General features: G+C 38.8%; 2 protein-coding genes across 15 annotated transcripts in view; one reads left to right on the top strand and one right to left on the bottom strand.

Moving 5' to 3' along the window:
- Nucleotides 1-21730, bottom strand: part of AIMP1 (aminoacyl tRNA synthetase complex interacting multifunctional protein 1) — a 40606-nt gene extending 18876 nt beyond the window's left edge. For 2 of the 10 annotated variants that reach the window (XM_068941953.1, XM_068941954.1), the window contains exons 1-2: nucleotides 21588-21730; nucleotides 52-185 (exon numbers count right to left, since the gene is read on the bottom strand). In XM_068941953.1, coding sequence (XP_068798054.1) covers nucleotides 52-185; nucleotides 21588-21715 — 262 coding nt within the window. In that variant the 5' untranslated portion in view covers nucleotides 21716-21730. Of the gene's footprint in view, nucleotides 1-51; nucleotides 186-317; nucleotides 470-931; nucleotides 1161-20721; nucleotides 20880-21501 lie in introns of all 10 variants that reach the window. The other 8 variants (XM_068941959.1, XM_068941960.1, XM_068941957.1 and 5 more) reach the window with 8 other exon arrangements.
- The window catches only part of TBCK (TBC1 domain containing kinase), a 167551-nt gene continuing 165994 nt past the window's right edge, over nucleotides 20895-22451 (top strand). For 2 of the 5 annotated variants that reach the window (XM_068941932.1, XM_068941931.1), the window contains exon 1: nucleotides 20901-21266. In XM_068941932.1, coding sequence (XP_068798033.1) covers nucleotides 21021-21266 — 246 coding nt within the window. In that variant the 5' untranslated portion in view covers nucleotides 20901-21020. Of the gene's footprint in view, nucleotides 21267-21907; nucleotides 22394-22451 lie in introns of those variants that run through there. The other 3 variants (XM_068941937.1, XM_068941933.1, XM_068941934.1) reach the window with 3 other exon arrangements.

The raw sequence follows: 22451 nt of genomic DNA on the forward strand, positions 1-22451 counted from the left end.
AATGGTAACCATCTGGTTAGCAAGTTTATCATAATAAGCAGAATTCCTTACTAGCTTTCTCCTTGAGCAGAGCAACTTGCTGCTTGAGGTATTCAATAACTTGATCTGCCTCTGCACCTTTCTGCTCCAATCTGTTCAACACTGCATTGTCGGCTGCCATCTTTACCAAGAAACGAGCTAAAAACCTAGACAACAGAAGAGAGTCTAAAATTAATGATTTCTTAATATAATTAACATTACTATCTCTGACTTGAAATAATTCTAAAAATCAGTTGCTGAACAAGAAAATTTGCTAAGTGAACAAGCTGGGCTCTCACCTCCTAACACAAAGCCCAAATAAAAGGCCACGTTAAACAGAATCGGATGTTTGACAGCTGCTTTCAAGTATTTTGGAAGAAAAAGTAGCTTTTCTTCTCAGCTGCAAAAAATATGTTCTTACTTCACGAAACACTGGAAAAAAATCCACCTTCTGAAAAAGAAAGGTCCAAAGATATACAGTGAATAAAAAGAAAAAAGGGAAATAAAAAGGAGAAGGTTAGACTGGAGAACAAGGCAACCTGTTTTTATCTGAAAAATTTATGAAGTGTATCCAAAATTCTATTAAGAGTCAGAAAATAAAAGAGTCCCATAAAAATTTCCAAACTTCTCTAGTAAATTGATTTAGAATGTACAGAATACTTTATATATTGTGGTTGTGCATAAACACTAAAAATTCACTGTTGTTTTACTTCTAAGCAGAATTCATCAGTATCTTTCCTCATCTCAGACTAACGCAACTTTTACTGCAGGTTTCCACCTTCAGAGTTTTCCTAGTGCTCATTTTGATTGTCTCATTGTGATTTCACTCAGATGGAAGCCAAAGCATCCAGGTAACAAATTCAAGAAGCTGAAAACACAAACGAGCAGAGAGGGCAACAGCACAAGTACATACTGTCTATCCTTCTTTCAGGATGTTCCTCTTCTTTCACTGAGGTTCCCTGCTGTTCTGGGAACTAGCTGTGCCCTTATTTGTTGAAGGCCACTAACTTTGCTCCACTCTCTTCTCCGCAACATTTGTGTCTAATCATAAAGGCTCAAATATCAGCAAGACAATGACGAAATACAGTTACAGTCGTCACTCATATCGGCAACAGACAGTGCTTTACGCTCCTATCCAGTATCTAGAAGATAAAAGAATCTGCATTAACAGCTGGCTGAATCGTAAATCAAGAAAGCAAACAGATTACGGGTGGGAAGAGAAGGCACCTTGTAGATCTTCACTAGCAACTGAGATAATTCCTGTGAATTTGCCCATCAGCTGCCACAAAGGGAAGGACTGATAGGAAAACAGCAATTCAGTTCTGTGCTTTGGCTCCTAAGCTGCAGTGTTCAAAAGTGCCTTTTTCTCACATCAAATTGTCAAGAAAACATCCTGTTTTATTGTAAGGTTATTTTGACACTGTGACCTAACGTACCAGTATTCTTCGTTGAGCGACGTTGAAGACAAAACAGCTTTAGAAACAACTGAAAGGACAAGTACAACCACGCTCACTCTAGTGTCTGCATATCACTTTTGCTGCATTCTCAGTATCAATTTACATCTGAGAACCCAATTCTCCAGCGCCATATATCACTCTTTCTCTCTTCTGTCACCAGTGAATCAAGAACAGTGTAATTAAAAGTTCTCAAAGTAAAATTCACAAAGCCCGAGATACAGTACTCTAACTGATGATGCATGGGGTATGCTCTTCCTGCAAGCATGGAACGAACCACCGCCTTGCCTTCTTTGCAATCTAATAAAATAGAAGCCTGTTTTATGCACATCTTTTCCCTCAAAAAATGCAAGAGTACTACTGTTAGCAAACTTACCACCTCATCTACAAAAGATTTTTCTTTTAAAAGAAATAAAATCTTAGGGGAGGAAGAGCAGAAGGAATTACCTCTCCAGGACTACTAAAGTCATTTTAACATTCAAATTCATCTCTGCTAATGAGAAAGCAGGTAACACAATTTTGTTTTCACATGCACCAAGCAGGACCTATTATTTAAGTCGGTAAAAAAAAAATAAAGAGTTTTAAAGGCAAATAGTGTCCAGTAAGTTATTGATTTAGATATCAAATGGAAATAACACAAAACTATTATGGCGCAACGCAGCATAACACAAAGCCTAGGGTATTACTGTCTGCATACCAGTAAGATTTCTTGCAAGCTATATATTCTCTCAGAGGAACACAGCACTAGCAACGGAAACACTGCCAACAGCAACAGAAAAGCTACTAAAACTTCAAAGTGAATACAATTGGTACATTTTACAGTTTTTCGCCAAGTTGGCTAATGAACTGAAGATCTGGAAATGAAGTTACAGGATTACAATGGGTAGACATTTTCCCACTTGTCAAATAAATTTCTATAGAGCTATTACTACAACAATAACACAAAGAAATAGGTATTTTTGATACTAATTCAAAGAATCAACAGACTGAAGTGAACTGCTGCACAGGCACAGGAAGCCATAAGGCAGAAAGTGATAAAAATATATCTAGAAAGGGCAATTTTTTTTTTCAGGCCTACCTTTACTATAAAACACAAATCACATTAAAAACATTAGTGCTGCAACAATCAAAGGTTACAGTCAACGATTTTTTCCCCCCCACTTCTGGTTCCTTTGCCCTCTGCTGCCCTGCCCCATCCCAAAAGAAAAATTATTGGTGATACACTGAAACTAGAAATCAGAAAGAAAACCAGTAATAATATAGCTTAAAGAATAGAATTGTAACCTATTACAGAAACATTCTGACCTGTTATTCAGAAAGCGTCCAAGAAGCCAATTAAAAGTAAAGTCACATCATACAGTCATGTCTAATAAGCTGCTTTTCCTTCTTCATATAAAAAATAACTGCAGAAAACAAGTAAGGAGTACCTAGTACTATAGAAATGGCTATGCACTCCTCCTGAAAAGGAGAACCAACTGGAGTTACCTTGTTGCTCAACTGAAGGAAACTCTTTAATCTCAGACCTCTGACTACTACCTAATTACCTGCCAGACATCTTGAGCTGCCCCAAAACCCTACGTGCTCCCTTATAATGGGATTCTCTCTTCGGATGAAACATAGAAGCCTTGTAGTTATTAATGAAGTTATATATCAACACATGAAAGTTGTTTAATTTCTCATCATCCCTACTCACTGACTTTTAAAACAGCTGCCTATCTTTTTTCAATAACAAGCACTGCCTCCTGCTGTCTACTAAGCAGCTGCAGTCCCCTAACACGGAAAAGCAGGCATTACTCTGTTTCCCATGAAAGCGCAATGTGGAAGGGTCCCCAAAGAGCCAAACTTTCTATAATATATCAATACTTGACAAAGAGCACAAATTATCCAAAAACTTCAATATGTTTTACAAAGATGGGTTTCTCAAAATTGGTCTATATCTTAAAATATGTCAAGTTCAAAAGTGAATCCACCAAGATACTAACATAAAATTTGTTGCATCTTGCTTTTCAATATTAACATTCTGGTTTTAAAAGCAAGAAAAAGCCCCAAACCTCATAAAACTAATGCTAAGATTCAAATCTTGAACTCTAAAAATTGTTTTTGGAATCTATCCATAGTCTTAACATGGAACCTATTACTTTTCACTATTGGAAAAGCAATTACTTAACCAAAAAATAGAATTTGGAAGCCATCTGATTCCTAAAAACTAAAATAATTAGCTTTAAGCATTCTATTTTCCAGCTGGAGATTTAAAAAAAAAAAAAAGTCAATACTTTTAAGTTCTCGGCTTATTCTTGCTATGCTTTGTTAACATCAATACACAAAGTAGCATTACTAACTACAAGATATAAACTGCAGGCTGCTTAGTAAGACTTATTACCCATAGACCAATATGTTCTCCCTGTTTGCATTAAGTACATCTACAGCAATGATCCAGCTTTTATTTTAGCATTTTCAATTTAGTAAAGTTTTATGCTGCGTAGCTAACAGGTATCTTGTTTCTTGTTCTCATTGTTTCCTATGGGTTTTAGTGCAACACAACCAAACGACGTGTGCGTTGTCAGTTGGTCACCTCGGGCTTCAGTTGAAACAAGGAAATTTTCAAAATTTTGTCTCAAGTGATGTAATAGATACATAAAATCATGACTGCCTGTTCCTTCTCTCTTTCTCTCCTGCATATACTCATTCCTCCAAAATAAAGAGGATAAACTTTCACAGCTCACTGCACCTAGACAGTGTTCTTCGTCTCAAAGTTGCCTCACTGACCCATCACGGCTCCTCGCTTTGTGTTAGCTATGGAGGAATCGAGTATTTCTACAGCAAAGCCAATTCTACCCACCATCTTCAAAGAGCAGACAGCAATCAAAGGACAGCCCAGATAACATAAACATATGCCTTATAGACAATGCTACTTTTACAAATAGTTAACCAAGACCTAAGTTCAGGCAGGGAGCCACTATGGGAGAAAATAAAAGCTCATTAAAAAAAAAAAAATCACGTTTGCTTTTCAATTGAAACATTCTGTTCATATTAAAGGTTGTAATTATGAAGCAAACTAGTTATTATGAAGTAGGACCACTGCAACTAACTTTATTCTGTAGGCAAGTTACTGACCACACAAGGGTAATAAAATTTCTTCGGTGGTAAATAAAGTTTACTAATTATACAAAAATATTTATGGCAATCCCTCTTCCTAAGATTTCGGTCTTAAGACTCAAATAGCTCTCAAACAAAACCCCTTTTCTTCTCCATGAAAGGTCTCAAGATGCTTCATTTTGGATGACTGGCATAGCAATGTATTCTGAGTCTCTGTAAAAGACAGAGGTTATCAACAATTACTTTGTTTCTGCAAAAAGCATGTTCAAAGACTTCTCTCTGAGCATCTTTTTGGGGATGGTCATTTTTGGCAGACAATCTTATGAAAAATCATAAACATAACAATGTGCCAGCTGTTTGCCAGATTCTGCTTTCCTGTACTTTGCACTTCTATGAACTGCGAGGACACATCGTGAATCAGAATTTAAGCATCTCACATCACACGTTTTTATTCTGCAAAATATGGAACAGCAGTGATCAGATCAAAACAGAAGAAACACAGGGTCAAAGTATGCTTTACAGCATTATCTTTTGCTAAACCAAAAGACCAGTATAATGAGGAGATTACTGTAACTTGTCCCATCCTGTCCCGTCTCAGAGAATCAGGGTTCATGCTTCAAAATGAGTTTTCTCTTAGAGGTTTCTCTCAACCGCTGATATTCTGTATTCTGGATCTAACCTTGTAAGCGACTTTGGCTATGATTTCCAAACAGCGATTTTATATTTCTGGTAGAAAAGCTAAGGTTTAATTTCCAAAATTCTGCTAATTTAAACCATCAAAATGTTGGGGTGAGCTATGACTGATTTTTTTTTGAGATCAAATCTTAGTTTTGACTTGCTCATCACCCTACTTCGATCTAAATGAAGCACAGAAGATCAGAAGCAGCTCTCAATTTATCTTTGGGGGGACAATGCTCTATAACATTCAGTGACAAACCTGTGAAAAACATCCACTGCTACAGCATTTTGGAAATCAACTATATGCACTAAGTTTCATGCACTTACCTATCACTGTTACACAATTCTGCTCTCTAAAGGTCAGATCTTTCACTTTCTTTGTTGCACCTTTAGAAAACACAATCGTGGCTTCTACATCCAAATACTCCTTCTCAGGAAAGGCAGTTCTAAGTCATTAAATGTTTTTAGGCTTCATTAGGCACAGAAGAATCAGGTTTATGTATCTGAAACTGCCATGATCACATGAACTTTCATCTGTGGAAAAATACAATCCCTCGATCACAAAACACAGCAAAAGCAGCAGCTACTCACAGATAGGGGCTTCCGAAAACAGGCCTTTTAAGCCCATACACAAATAGGCCACAGCACCAGTAGGCGGTAATACAAACAATACCAAACGAGAACAGAACTGTCTTACATATTAGATAAGATTTTTTGCATTGTGGCTGTAGTTTGAGACTAATTAATTGTGATCAAAGCCTTATTTTCCTTGTTCTAGCAGAGTATAAGGACATGACACATCCCATTACACTTAAATATCATTCCCTTCGCATCCAAAAGAGGAACGTATAACGGTAAGTTTTAACCACCAGCTCATCTGTTTTTCAGATCTCAGGTAACACTAGAAGCTCTACAAAGGACGAACATGCATTTCCTGAACCTCACATTGTCAAAGTAAGTTTATATAAATAAAAACACGCTTCAAGACCCTCAGCAAATATGTGCAAGTGATCTAAATGTAGGTTAGGTGCTTGCCTAGGTTATTCTCTACCTCCAGCAAAGGAGATCGACAAAAAACATTTTTTTGCAAGAACGATGGTAAATGACTAAGCAGCAACTAGCAACAATAACATTAAAAAAGTAGTATTTTTGATGTCAAGATTTCAAGCAAAATTCAGAAGTGCAGTGTAAAAATTCAAGTATCTAGAAATGATTATCAGATAAATCATTTCAGCATCTCACTTTTGACACTCAGTATTAGATTAGTAACTAGAAGCGAGGCACAGTAAGACACCAAATGAAACTATTATCCTCATATTTTGTTAATGAAAGAACACTGCTTTCCATATGAGAGAAAATGGAACTGCAGCCTAAAACGTAAGAGAATATTGTAAAGTATGGAAATATAGTTTTGAAGGCTCTTAGTGCAAAAAGACTTAAGAAGTGCATCTTCTCCCTTCTCTCTGCCCAAACGATTGCTATGACTGGGGCTTTAATGAGTTAAAAAGCCTGAGTACTTTTCTTTTTTTCGAAGCTGTTAATAGAATTTTTAAAGTATTCACCAGCTATAAACTTCTGTGTAGTCAGTACTCAAAGCAATTTGCCAAACAGCAAATTATTAAGCAAAGTTGTACATTTCTGCCATATGTTATTTCCACTCAAATCGCTTGCACTATGAGAATTAGAATAATTGCTTTGCAGATTTCCAAACAACTAACATGTCTAACAGTCCATTCAAGAAGCAATGCCAGCCCTAAGGAATGATTTGCTAGCTCTGGAGACTACAGTCCAACCCTTCTGGCTGCCAGATAAATCAGGCTCAATCCCAGCTGCAGACAGGTCCTTTAGTAGTCCTAAATCCAGATAAATCAGGCTCAATCCCAGCTGCAGACAGGTCCTTTAGAAGTCCTAAGAGCCTACCCCTCCCTATTTTAAAGGGCTGTAATAGGGAAAACACACACAACCAACCAAACCTTTTCAGATTTAAAAAGATTGTAGCATGAAAGAGGTGTGTGTGTGTGGTGTATAGATCTGATAGATCTGATAGAGTATTGCACAAATAAAGATCTGATAGAGTATTGCACAAATAAAGGCCCATCCACCCGTAGCAATTTTGTGGCTACCTTCCCTCTACCCCAGTGAGACATATGGCAATCAAAGTTACTCCAGTAACAACTATTGCTAAACATGAAGACAGGTCTCTTGAAAAGGAAGTATGTACAACAAAAGCTACCACGGAGTCAAAGTGTTAATGGGACAAGCAAAATCAAATCCATGAGAAGCAATGAATGAGGAATGAATGGATGACAGCCATATGATAGAGCAAATAAAGAATTTCATAGAAGTATGTAATTCTTACTTAAAAGTAAGAGACTTAATTGGAACTAAAACAGATCTCTTGCAGATCTGTACTGTAGACATCATTAGAAACTGAGTGGTTTTAGTCAGAAGTAAAAATGAATTTAGCATTTTGTTCCAGTTCTCATTTCAAGATTTAGTAGATGCCACAACAAATGAATTAACTGCATCACATTTTAATACACTCCAGTTACAGCACACAAAGGCTCAAGGAAAGTTAAGAGCATATGCTAAACTTGTTTCTATCGCTGCTCGTCTCAGTTCAATTCCAAATTAACTTTGCATTGCTTTCCCTCATCCGAGCAGACATGTCAAAGACAAAACAAGAGAGGAATGACTACAAGGAGTCGTGCCCAGGTTAAAGTAAAAATCAAGATATTTGGATGTGGTTTGTAGCAAAATTTTTGCTCTCGGGCTACCAACAGTTTTTCCGTAACAACAAACAAAGAATACGAAGTTAAACATAATTTAATTTCTTAGTCAGAGAAGACTTGTGGGTAATTTGACAGACACGCACGGCTTACAGCATGGGCTCAAGAGAGGCAGCTTCTTTGCATTGCTTGACTTGAGCTTCAACAGGTTATGCACCTACTGTATCTGCTACGTCCCCTGCAAGTTCACCAGAGGTTCATCTGGTTGTGCTTACAGTGCAGTCTGAAATTTAAGTAGCAGCTCATATGCCAAAACAGTTGGACAGCCTCATGTATTTTTTCAACAGTGTGTATCTTTTGGATCCTGCTGCATTAATATTTTAATAGTACTATCAGAACCTTACAGTAAATGATCACCATGTGCAGAAGGAACTCTCACATAACTCCTACGACAGAAAAGACGTAATGCCTACAGAACGGTACCTTATTTCTTTGATCTTAAGCACTGACTTCCAAACCCAAAATACCTTCAACTCTCTAGAACAAAAAGCTTGCACTAAAAATTGCACTAAAAATTACACTAAAAATTAAAAAAAAGCGCTCCTTATGCCTCCTAAATGTATCATCATAAAACTTCTTTAACAGGTGATGGACTCTACAATTATAGACACACACATACATGCTGATAAATTCAGAAATATAAATGGGCTCAGCTGCATCTAAGCAGGTCTGCAGGGTCAGCATATGCCACAGAAGAACCTGAAAAATCTATATGGCTGTTCCCCCTCTAGGGTTGTACAAGGGAGTTAGATTATCGTCATAACTTCAGAGTAAACTACCCATAAATCATGTAGGTTTCAGGGGAGTTCTGGTCCTTCCTCTGCTACCTGTTGAAACCAAATAGAATAACATTGTTTCTTAAATACTTCTGTCTTCTTTTACAGCTTTATCCCCAAAAATGTGAGCACTCATGCTCCCTGCTTAATTAAGAACATGCACAGCAGCTATGAAAAGGTAGAGAAGAAATACTGACCTCCCCTTCCTCCCCCCCCCCCCCAAAGGACTCCACTTGAGAACAAAACCATTTTAAAAAGCATCTCTCAAAATACAACTTCTTTCTTTTGGGCAACAAGAATACTAACCTTGCTGCAAAACTTCATTGTCAAAAAGGCATTTTAAAGATATCATCTCCTTAAAAACCTGAAGAGTATGGGAACAAAAATGCCATCTCAGCTATCTATTTAATGTCATCAATAGTCTACAAAATAACTGTATTGGTTAGGTAGTTGACAGAGTGACCTGTTTTTTAATTCAGAAGAATCAAGATTTAATTCACAATACTCTTAGCAATCTTTGAAAGCTGGGTATTAATTATCTTACACAGTTCATTTTTGGTAAAACAAACAAACAAACAAACAAAAAGATTCTTGAAATTTATCACTTCTACATCATTATCAGCTTTTCTACATGCAGAAGTGTTACCTTGTAGCACAGCTAAGACAAAAACAGGTTTAACCATTCAGATAAAGCAAGCGCTAATGCTAAAAATAACCAGTATTCATTCACGAAAGCATGCAGTAAATAACATGCAGCTGTAAAGCAATATAATTAGTGTTCTCTCAGTACAACTGCACTAACCATTGTTAGCATTTACTGAGGCAGAAACCTTATGTATTCTTTTATGTGGGCCAAACAAAAGCAGAAGAAAGCCTGAAAATTTGTGTGTGCGTGCATATGAGTGTAACCAATGCAAGAATAATAGCAAACATCTCTTAAGGGGCAGCAACAGAGCTATCTTTGAAGAGAAAAGCAGTCTTCACAGGAGAACTGAACCTGCAGTTGTATCTTATTTATACAAGCGAAACCCTCCCACACACATAGAGCTTTCCTTTTTTCCTTTTCATTGATCACATGTAAATGATTGCACTTTTCAGAGCTGAAATTACTCACATAATACAGACAATATTTTAATGGAAAACTTTTATAAAGATACTAACTTGCCTAACGTAGAGAAAGTGATTTGTTCAGCTTTGAAGTGAAAAGCTTAAATTAACCTTTAAACCTAATGTGGGCTGGCAGCAGCTGATCCTTGACAGCCAGAAGCAGTTACATGTAACTTCAAAAGCATGTGCCAGGGGTATCTGCCACTTCATATTCTTGGCATCATCATCTGCAACACACAGGTCTTTCCTTTTATCATGTACAGAGTGAAGAGATTTAAAACTCTGAGGAAGTAGCTTATCTACTTAGAAAAATCTCCACATGTAACCATCAAGTACTGTAACTAGGTATTCGACCTTTTGGATGAATGATAATAACTTTTGTGAGGCAGAAGCAAACCAAGGCAAAATACTCTTCCCTTTAAGAGATAAAACAAAGAAATTCTCAAGAAAAGACTATAAAAGTAGTTTTCAGTATGTTTCCGTTTCTGGAGGGGAAGATCCCTCTATTCTCAGCAGGAAAATAAACCACTAGACTTCTGAAGCAGAGACTGTACAACAACTATCCATCAATCTTTTCTAAATAAAGGACACCTGAAATCAAAATGCTAGCTTTCCTTCTGATCAGATATAGGATGGTTATGTTATTACCCAGCTATTTCAAAGCTACTGATCTGAAATATAAGAAAGTTTACAGGAAAATATCCCTTGTCTATATATATAAAAAAAAATCCTGCCAGTTTCAACTATACAGCACATGGTGCTTAAACATATATACATATATACATATATACATATATATATATATATATATTTAGAATGGGAATCTTCTAGTTCTCTCATTAAGGAAGAACTGCTGCTCATATTTTATATGCTTATTTTACAACCCCAATCAGTGTTTGCTGAGAGTGGTAAATCAAATGTAAAGCCAATGTAAACAAAAGACATTTTTAACTGGTTTATTGTAGTTACTCTAGCTGACAAACAGAAATGACCTTCCGAAACCACGAAGAGGGCCATCTTTGAAGGGCTATTTTCGGCACAAGTCGTTTTCTACATTCTAAACTGGAATGGAATAGCAAGAGTTTCTTGAAATACCTTTTAGCACCTCTTGCAAAACTCCAGCTCTAATAGGACAGGGCCCCCACTTTCTTCCCTCTGTTAATTTAACATTACATACAATTCGTGAAAATTTTCACACAAAAATCTTCATGCACTGGTGTTGAAAGAGAACTAGGTTAGGAACATCATTGTTACCAAGTATCTGATTTTATGAGCACTTGTTAATCCAATTTCAAAGTAATTACACTCAATAGTCCTCCGGACACAGTCCAGAATAATAATGCAGCTACTGAGTGAAGAGTATGTCAGCCTAGGTAAACTTTTAGACTGTATTTTATATAAATATTTATGCACTGCTCAGAAGAAAATACTGCAGTATTTACCTTTTAATGATACTAAAAAAAGTGAGTAGTCTTGTAATTACTGCCTTTCAGAACCTTCTTCATAGCTGTATGTACAAACAAGCGTTTCAGGCGAACACTATTTTAAACAAACTTTTAGAAGTTTTAAACTTTTAGAACAAAAATTAATTTTCCCTCTTCAATACTTAGATTTGTGCAGAGCAAAACGAACAAAAACCTCTTGTGCTCATTTTGGGCATGGAGAGGGCTCTGGTCAGCTACTAGAACTTATAGCATCTGATAGCAAAATCCTCAAAGCAACTTTCTGCGAACAATACTATTTTATCTGTGGATTCAAAACTGCTTTTGTTTCCATAGCTTTTTTTTTTTTTAAATGAGCCAAATGATACATTTTGTTATATCCCAAATCACTCTATTAAAAATTCTATCTTTTAAAAACAATTATTTCCAATTAAAAATTATGATTAGAATAACTTGTTTTAACATTTTCAAAAAAATGCAAATTTGCAGGTAAGTTTTCAGTAACATTTAATCATGGAGAAAGTTAAATCTATATGCAAAGGAAACACTGCATCTACATCTTACCATTAGCATTATTTTATAGATGGGCATATGGATGTGAAATTACTTGCCCAGTGTGTTGTAGCAGGGTAATTCAATCCCTAAGAAAAGATCAATTTTCCTGATGTACAATTCAGTATCTTATCCTAGCTGGCAACGGTGATTTCCCTAACATGTAACTGTTACAATTACTACACCATTTCACAGAGAAGGTTTCAGACCTTACAGTAGGACAAGAAAGAATGTGAACTTACAGCCTTAACGCCAGAACAGCTGTTAACTAAGCCAGAAGTAGTGTCTTTTACATGCCATGTGCAAATGTGTACTCTCCTGTTGGAATAGTCCTCAGCTGCCCCAGCCAACTGAGGCTGCTGAAACGATCTGCTCACTTATCTTCAGAGCCTGAAATAAGATGCCACTACAAAGCTGTACGTTAAACTGTAATGGAGAAACACTCTGGGATTAGAAACTAGATCCAATAGCCATGGAGTATTTCCGAGAGAGGGTCGTGAACTAAGAGACTAATCTTTAAGCTATCAATTCATACTCATTTGAGGTTATGTTGGGAAAGCTCCTGATGAGAAGGAAATGGAAATAAAGTCTTCTGTAATGAGAAATTTATGCCAAGAAATTGTACCAAATGACCTCAAGAAGAGATTTGCTAACTCAGGGCATTTTTAAGAGATGTTTTATGCATTGCCAGCCCCTCTCACATGTAAAAGGCATTTCAGAATCCATCTGCTTTCAGATAATTAGGATGTGAGACAACACACCAGGGATTCAGTTTCGAGATGAATCCAATTTTCTTTAATCTGGCACAGAATCTCTCTCATTTTCAATCTTTTCCCCAGCACTTTGCAGGAAGAAAAATGGATTCTTATATATGGATTGTGTTTAACTGATGACGGTTAAATACAGTATACATTGCTTTCCACTATGAACGTTACTTTAAGCTTCCCTCTACAAGTCAAGGAGTTAAGGAATAGATAAATTAACAGCCTGAAAACTCAAGTGGTGTAAGAACTTTGGAACTTTATTCAGAATTGTGGAGCGTAACATAAAAATGTAAAAGCTAGGTTAGCAGAACGTAGCTCTTTTCTGTAATTTCCCTCTGAAAAGCATACATGGCAAAGAGGAATTCTATGAAATTCTCATTTCATTAAGATATCTAAGTCATTTTCTTTAGAAATGGCAAGTGTCAAAAAATAATTATAGCTGCTGTTAGGGACCACTACTGATGTGTCCCATCATCAAAATAAATTAATTTCAGATTGCTGTGATTCTTGGGGTTGTAAACGTTATATTTAAGAGAAATCTTACCCTTCATCTTTCCACAGGCAGAGAAGATTCCCTCACTTATCTCTTCAAAAGCTATTCATACATGTATTTACAATATTCACATTCAGTAAGGACACTAAGAATTTTTTGGGTAAACAACTCCTCAGTTTCTATGTACAGAACAGATGATCTCCCTTTACCGGGTGGTGATGCAACTGACAATGTTCTGACAAAACAGAATAAAACAAAACAACCCACAAGTGTGCAAACAAACTACTGGAAGATGCTCTAATCCAAAACCTCAAAGAAAAGATTATTCAAGATGCTGACCTATTTAGCTAGCTACTTTTATGCCTCCCAGCCTTGATCCCATGGTAAGGCATAAAATTTGTTGAGTAATAATGAGGAAAGGCTGAGAGAGCTGGGACTGTTCAGCATGGAGAAGAGAAAACTCAGGGGGGATCTTATCAATAAGATTTAAATTAAAAGGTTTAAATATCTGAAGAACCAGACTCTTTTCAGTGGTGCCCAGTGATAGGGCAAGAGGCAACGGGCACAAACTGAAACACAGGAAGGTCCATCCGAACATAAGCAAAAACCTCTTTACTGTTTGGATGACTGAGTACTGGAACAGGTTACTCGGAGAGGTTGTAGGAGTCTCCATCCTTAGAGATATTCAAAAACCATCTGGACTGAGTCTTAGGCAACCTGCACCAGGTGACTCTGTTTAAGCAGGGGGGTTGGACTAGATGATCTCTAAAGGTCCTTTCCAACCTCAACCGTTCTGTGATTTAAAAAAAAAAAAAAAAAAAAAAAAAAAAAGAGTCAGGGACATTCAAAAGGAAGAATATACAAGATGAAGAAGATCGAGGGACATTCAAGAGGAAGAACATACAAGATGATGAGAAGCAAATTCTTTGCTGGTCACAAACTGCTGCTAACGCACCTCAGTGTTAGCTTGTGAGTCCCAGTGGTAGAATTAATGAAGTAGAGTAACTACCATAGCAAAATAAATAGCCATACAAGGGAATAAATAAATGACCAAGTTGCTCCTCTTCTCTTCCCATTTAAATTGCTTGAACAAGGCACTTATTTAAAATACGGCATTGAAAACTAAAATTGCAAACTATTCTATAAGTTAACAATACAAAAGTAAGAGAACACTAAGATCAGAAACAGCCACCATGTGTTGAATCTGAAAGATGCATCATTTTTAGAACTGTTTCCTTGGAAGCAAATCTGTTGGAAGCAACATTTAAGAAAAAACAGAAAATTAACCTGATTTCCTTTTGTGTCGGTCATTCACCTGGTATTACCAAATACTATCCAGGAGCAAACTATGGCTTGCCTTATAGGCAGCTGTCCCTTAGAAAACCGAACAAGAATCCACCACACTGAATTATGTCATCAGGAGTGCCAGTGACTGCCATGCCCAAAACCACAGTAACAATAAATTACAAGTTTCTAACCGTACTATATTTAGAAGCATTTGCCAGAAGTATAGAGCATGCTCAGACAAGTACCTTTTAAGTTTTAAATATAAACTTGCATGCTTTAATAGATTAGCAATACTTAAAGGAGTATGGTGACAATCTCAAAATATTTGAAGCACTCATGCTATCCAAGCAAAACAATACATTTTTATTATGCTCAATAAGTGCCTTCCTCTGTTCTGTCTATCACATGTATCACACTAACTGGAATCACAGAGGCTACATATTGAGAGAGGAAATTCATGCTTGAAAAATGTTGTATGCCTGTTACGGACTTAGCCATTAGAAGCCTTTATGGGTCAAAAAGCATGGAGTCAACTAAATTTCTTACCTGTGCTCTGTGGTGTCCCTCCCCTCCAAGTTCCCCCTCCCCCCAAAAAAACACCCACAAACACCACACAGCCTAGTAATAGTTCTCTGAAGAGAAGGTTGAGGCAGATAGGAAGAAATAAAGAAATAAAAGAAAGTCAAGTGAGGAAAGGCTTTCTAGCCACATTTTGCTGGAGACTCACTGTCTTAGCTGCTCAAGAGGTTTCCCACACGATATTCACATTGCGCTCATGCATACTTAAAACTCCTCCACAATTGCCACAGATAATTGCTTTTTTTCCAGATTCTCCTTTCCTTTCTCTCAACTTTTTAAAATACACTTTAAAGTACATAAGATCAAAAAGCTTGAAAGAAATTGAGTTATTTAGTCTGCAGAAAAAGAGACAGATGGGAGACTCGGTAACATTCTTCAAACACAAAATTGGTATGAGAAAGGGACTAAACCGTTCACCAGGTCCACTGCAGAAAGATAAAAAGCGAGAAAGATTTAAGTGAGACATTTGGAAAATTTTCAAGTCAGAGTAAAGCACTGAACAGATCGCCTGTGGAGGCTGCAGAATAGCTATCCTTGGAAAGTCTTAAAAACAAGTTAGACAAACATCTGCCAGAAGTGGTTTAGGTATAACAGATGAAAAGATGCTGCCCTTCTGCTAAGCCAGCATTGCAAAACCAATAATATTTCCCTTTTTCATATCCCTGTGTTACTTAACTTTTACAATGATAGGTTTCACTACATATTTTTAAGTGTGATATTGCCACATATTCAAGTGTGATAATTTGGGAGACCACAACACACCAAAGGTTTGCTAACAAGCAGGATAAACCAACTGCCTGTGAAGTGAAACCTCAACAACTTAATTTTGGTCGAATAAGTACATAAATTAATTTGCTGACCAAGTAGCTAGTAATTGGGAGAGCCCATAGCACATGCAGAAAGGAGGGCACTACCTGCACAGACCTTGGCCCCAGCTTCTTTCTACAGCCTTCAGTGGGATGGACAAACTGCTTGGCCCAGGTCCCACCCAACAGCCCCCATTCTTGAACACATCAGGCAAGCAAAGAAAAAACCCCACACCCTCAATAACAAAACTTAGATTTAAAATCTCATCAAGACAGCTCCAAGCTCAGGACTATCAATCTATTTACACGTCATTTTATTGACTGTTTCCTTATTGTTATGATGCTGATAGGCACACTACAACACACTCTGGAGGAGGAACTGGAGAGGACACGTGCCCACTGTGGGAGGCTACCATCCCAATCCCAGGAGGAAGCAGGAACCCACTGATATGCTGGGCCTGAGGTATCTCATTGCTGCTGCGAGCAGCGAGAGAGATTGATTACTCTAAACACTGTCCTATAGGACCCTTACAGTTTGCCTGGCATGCTAAAGCCATGAGATACCTCAAGCCTAGCACATCAACATTGATCTCTCTGTTCCTGAATCCAAGCTCAGCACGTATCTACGTCCAATTACAGTTACAGATGAAAACAGATTAAACTGTTTAAAGCCTCAACAGAGATATCTTTATTAGACAGGTATTTGCCACCAAAAAGTCATTTTTTTTTAAATCATTAAGCCCACCTTAATCCATTCTATGGTTGATGTCTTTATTACATAACACTATTTTTTAATCCAAAGAGAGAGAAACAGGTTGTAGAATTTTATATTAGAGTTCTATCAACTTCATCAGTACAACTGCAGTCAGAGAGAAGGATGACTTCTTTTTCTTTTCTTGTTTAAAAAGATCATTTTTGATGGACCAGTGCTGACTGGTAAAGAATTATAAGATAGAGGAATAAAGGGCTGGTTAATTACAATCAGATTTCCCTGGTATTTGAGCAAGGACTGGTGACAGGCTAGCCAGTCTGTTGTCATTTACATCACTGTCCACACCTCCTTTAGGGACAACTTTATTGCCTTTGTTTTCCTCTGGAACTTCATTTGTATGCCAAGTCTCATTCTGGATTTTCTTTAAAGGGCACCTCTCTAAGGAAATGAGCAAGAAAGGCATCACCAGTATTCCTGTCATCCTTCTTGCTACCTTTTTTTGGCTTCACCATAAATCTCTTGCCAACTTCTAGACCAACAGAAGACATCTTAATAGTCTTCTTTTAATAGAGTTACTATTGTGAGTACATAGTACCTCAGCTGTAAAGAGATACCTGCTGAGGATAGATAAGAAATGAAGGGTTTGAACTGTCTTCCTTATTATATGCTTCATAATAGGAAAGCATTCACAACCTGGGTAATCAAAATATAGGAACAGACTGAGATTCCACAGCCTCCACAGACCATCACCACTGCAAGTTGCAAAGAACTATCTAAATAAACATCTGCTAAGAATAGCTGAGATATAATTTTGGGACATGTGAACAGGATAAATAACATGAGGTCCCTTTAAGCCATATGTTTCATCAGTCTAAGAAAATAAAACCGATCCTTACAGTTTTGTGTACATCCACAGGATTCTTAACGACAGCAGGTAGGTTACACTACTCTTACTAATTTAATTCTAACCAAATGAATCATTGGCACTGTATCTCTAAAGTCACAACACAGTACTGTATTTTCTTACTTCAGAGGAGAACCAGGGGAGAACCAGAGGGCTTTAACTGATTACTTAGTGGCCTGTGGTCACCAAGCCTAGTCAGGGAGTTCTTTTTCACTCAAGGAATTACTTTTAAAGGAAAGCACCTTTTCTGAAGCACAAAAATAAAATAAAAAAGTTTTGTTCAGCTGACTGCTTTGAGAAGTACCCAAACATTTCCAAACCCCTACTAAATTATGTGTAAGGATGGCTTCCATTACACAGGAAAGAAAAGCTATCAGGGAAACGTATTTGCTACTGTTTAAAACTAAGGTCACCATGAAAAGAAGAAATAAAGATAAATCTCTTGACCCCCCCTCCATGTGCAAGCATTACAGGAAATCTAACAAAGAAAATGTTTCTTAGTAACGGTAATGAGAACTATCCAGGTAACTGTTTAGAATAAGAATTATACAGAGGTTACTGGGTTTCTCTGCAGCCCCCAATTCTTCCGATCCTAATTAAGAGCCCTAATGACAGACTGTGCAAAACTAAGAGGGAATATGAAAGCCTATCACAACTGCAGCAACCAGACATAAAAACCTTAACAGCACAAGAAACAGGAGATGCTATTTACTTTGCTCACATCTGATGATCCTAGCAGCAGCCTTCTAGGCTAACCATTCAGTTTGGCTACAACGTTTAGCATTTGAAATTTATCAAGTTTTAGAGAACACTTCCTTAGAAGGTAGAAGGGTGAATGAATTCTTCACGTGGCAGCTACAACACACAGTCATCAGCTTCATAATCAGAAAAGTTCAAAAATATTACGGTAGATGACAGATTCCTATTCCTGCACAGTTGATCAATCTTCCTATGCCAACTGCTTTACATTTAATTTTTTAATATAGATATTTCTCAGGGTAGCTGTAGTTTCAGATGTTTACCACACCGCACAGTCTCTGAATTCAGCCAAGTTCACCGATTAACCTAAAATTAACCTAAAATTTACTCTTTTTAGTCATCTACTTGTATCGCTAAGTACTTTGCCCCTCCCAAATTTATACAATCTCTATAATATACTGGGAGAAAAACATATTACATCTTCCAATTAGCTAATATAACACAGTACTTGACCCAAAAAGGCTAGCAAAGTTTTGGTTGATTTTACCAGATCTCTATTTTCCCAGAGAAATGGGATGAAATAAAGGGCAGAAGAGAAACAAAAAGGTCTTCCCCTGCCCCCATGAAGTATGAACACATTTCACAGTAAGGATTATTAATTGCTTAAAAAGAAATAGAAAAAGGTTGACGTTGTTAATATTAATTCCTTCGGAAACCTAAAGCAGCAGAATGGTAATATGTGTTGCCTATATGATTCTAACAGTTAGAACACAGTGCAAGTACACAAGGTGGAGTTTCACTCACTGATTAAAACGCTAAGGGTTTTTTGAATTATGTGTTTATGGTACCACTACACTGCTTTGATAAACTAAAAATGGTAGAATTGGGAAAACAGCATACAGGCATGCTGAAGGAAAATATTCTATGGCAGCATCTACATGATAGTATTTACATTTAATCAATATTCCACTGGCCATATGTTATAACTATACTTTAAGCTGGGATCAGGACAGAAAATACTTATTGGCAAAAGAAATCCAAAGCAACGCCATGAGAATATGCATACTCCTGAAGTTCCATACCCTCATGAGGACTCATAAATGAGGTGAGATTTGTAGCCACCTGAGAGCTCAATTTTCACTTTTCCATTTCACCTTTGGTCTAGGCACGTCCTGGATAAAATTTATGTCCCATTTTGCATATCAACAGCTTTTTTTTTTTCTTGCCAATTAGAGATCTAATCTTCATCCTGATACCATTATTTGTGTTCTTGTCCCTAGAATGCACCAGTTATCTCTGCTGCTTCTTAGGGCTGTCTCAGAAACACTTTAATGTTTTGCAAAAGAAAAGCAGAAAAACTGGTACTTTTCTAATTTGACTCTACTGCCAATTAGTAAATTTTCAAACAGCAGCAGCAATTTTAGAAGTGGTCCACTGATTCTGAAAGGAAGTACAAAAATCACTTCAACTAGTTATTTCTTATAACACCAACTAGCACTATATTTTCAAAGTATAAACTAATACAGAAATATTTTAATGTATTTGTAATATTTCTATAAGCTATTTTAAAAGCTTCATCCTCACATAAATAATTGTACTATATCTCCAGATACTACAGAGTAACATTAAACTACCAAAAAGGTGATGACTTTTCACTTTAATCCTAACTTAAAAGATCAAATCACAAACAGCAAGGCTTCCACTGACTTCATGGAAGAAAAACAAGGATGACAAGATTAGGAGAAAAACTTTGAAAATCTTATCAAATTTATTGTGATGTCAATGTCACAATTCAGAATATCAAAAATATAGCATGGAATTTTGGTGATAAACATTACAGTTATATGTATATACTTCAATATTCATTAAAATAGGACTTTTTTCTTCAAAAATGTGATTCAACAAAGGACACTAAACAGGCAACTTTAGAAAAGACATGACCAGAAAAAGGGAGGAATACCACCAATATGGCTTGCCTAATGTAGCATTACTAACATTACATTTTATAGTCTTCCTTGTAGGAAGCTCTCCTAAATCAGAAGGAAGAAAAGTTCATGGGCTCTTTGGACCTCATTTGATAAAGAGGCACTAAGTTAGCCTGCTACTAAGTTAGCCTGTTCATTCAGTTACTAAATTAGATTTATACTTACATTAAAGCAGCCTACTCACAACCTTCTACATTAAATATTTCAATTATTTTTTCAGATTCAGATTATTCTCCCACCCGCACATGCCTCATCAGAGGCCTCAAGTCTTAAAGGCTACAGCTACCTTGGACAACTCAAGAGTCCTGTTATTTCCAGTCTGATGTGCTATTTTCAGATTTGCACAATGTCCTTTTCCTAAGCAACGTATTCGATATAACTCTCTCCAACTTATCAATTGCTTTCCATTTGGGGAAGGAGAAATTGTTTGCTTCTCTATTTACCTTAAAAAATGTAAAAGAAGCAAATAACCCTATCATGCTGTATGGAAAAGACAAACAAGCTTCACATTTATGACTAGGGAAAAATATTCCCAAGACCATATTTCCTGAAGTTAACTGTAAGAATCATTCTGACTTACATCACTCCACCTTCAATATCTTGCACCTTTAGGCTTTAGTGCTGTTAAAACGTCAAAGCAATTCACCATTTGGGGGGGGGGGAGGGAGTAAATTCATCAAAGTCAGAATTGCTGCAACAGGCGTGTACTGATGTGTTGTTAACTTGCAACACAGGGGGCTGAGGGAGGAGAATATTGTGATGAAGTCATGTTGACAGACACAGAAAGATCCTTCAGGCTGACTATAAAAACACTTTACTGATTATTTGATGAAAATTATCTAAGTTAGAAGTATCTGCTACTCATTTCTAAGGCCATCCATGCATACTATGCGCCAAAGAAAGGAATTAGCTACTTTTCTGTCAACAATAGCAGCTGAAAAGTTCAGTAAGTACACCATGCCTGTGCCTTCCAGGCCATTACAGGATTTGTGTCAGCAGCCTATGCCTAGGCCCCTTCCAAGCTGCCGTTTCAGCTGTGAAACTCAGCCGAACAGAGGAAGGAGCGCAGCTGGCTCCAGCCGAACCCCTCCACGGGCGCGCGGCCTCCCGACAAACACGGTGCCGGTACGTGCAGCGACGGCGCACCTGAAGCCCCCCGAGAAACGCCCGGCCTCAGCTGAGCAGCAGCAGCGGGCCTGGCGCTCTTCCGCCCGCCGCAGGGCGGCTCTCCGTGCGGGCCCGGCCCCGGCCCCGGCCCTGCCCCTACGACCCAGCCTGGGCTCTGGGCCGCCATGACGCAGCTTCCCCACCCCCCTCTCCCCTCCACCGCCGTCGGGGCCGCCGCCCGCGCCGCACTCACGGCCTCGAGGCCGCGCTGAGGGGGAAGTGAAGCCTCCCAGGCCCGCGCCGCGGCTCGTTCGCACCCGGCCCCGGGGAGACGCTCACATGAACCGACGGGATCCGCCGCCGCCGCCGCGCGCGCCTCCGCCCGCCGGCCGCGAGGAAGGACCCTCCCGGCAGGGCTGCCGCGCGGGCGCCCGGCTTTCAGGAGAAAGCGCCCTGTAGCGCCTCATTTCCTCTCCCAGCGATTGCGTTCTTTCTCCGGCAAAAGCACTCACGATGCCGTTTTCTGAGTACTCGTGCGTCGGAAATTCATACAGAAGAAACAGGCTAATTTTTTTTAAATATATGTGGTATATATTAAAAAAAAAAACTAAAATGGAGTTCAGGCATCCAGCCGGACACCTCTACGCCGGGGTCCTTCCGTAGGCCGTCGGCGGAGTGACGTCACGGAGCGGCGAGAGCCCGCGGGGGCGGGGTGTGCAGCGGGACGTGGGTGCGGAGGTACCGCCGCCGCCGGGACCGCGGTCTGCCCTTGCCTCCCCCTCTCCGCCCTCGCCCGGGGTGCTAGGGCCGGGCCGGCAACCCTGCGCCGCGGCCGCGCCGGGTGGCGCCGTGCTGAGGGGAGCCCCCTGCCCCACCCCTCCCCCATCCTCCCCCATTCTCCACCCGCGCGCAGGGGGCGACCGTTAGTAACGGTCGAGCTGAGGGAGGTGGCGAGGCGAGGCGGGGCGCCCAAGCGTCTCCTCAGCACTGCCCGGGGCCGGGGTTTTGAGGCAGCGCTGCCTCGGGGGCTTTTTTTGGACTCGCTTTTGGGGTGCGAGTTCCCGCCCGGGTGTGTGGCCGCAGGGCAGGGCGGCGCGGCGCGGCGCGGCTCGGCTCGGGGTTGTCTCTTCGCTGCTGAGCGCGTAGTAAGTCAAGCTGGGGAGGGAGGGGGTCTTAGAGGTTGCCAGGGTCCCCTCAGGTTAC

This window comes from Struthio camelus, chromosome 4 (genome assembly GCF_040807025.1).
Source record: "Struthio camelus isolate bStrCam1 chromosome 4, bStrCam1.hap1, whole genome shotgun sequence".
Classification (NCBI taxonomy): Eukaryota; Metazoa; Chordata; class Aves; order Struthioniformes; family Struthionidae; genus Struthio; species Struthio camelus.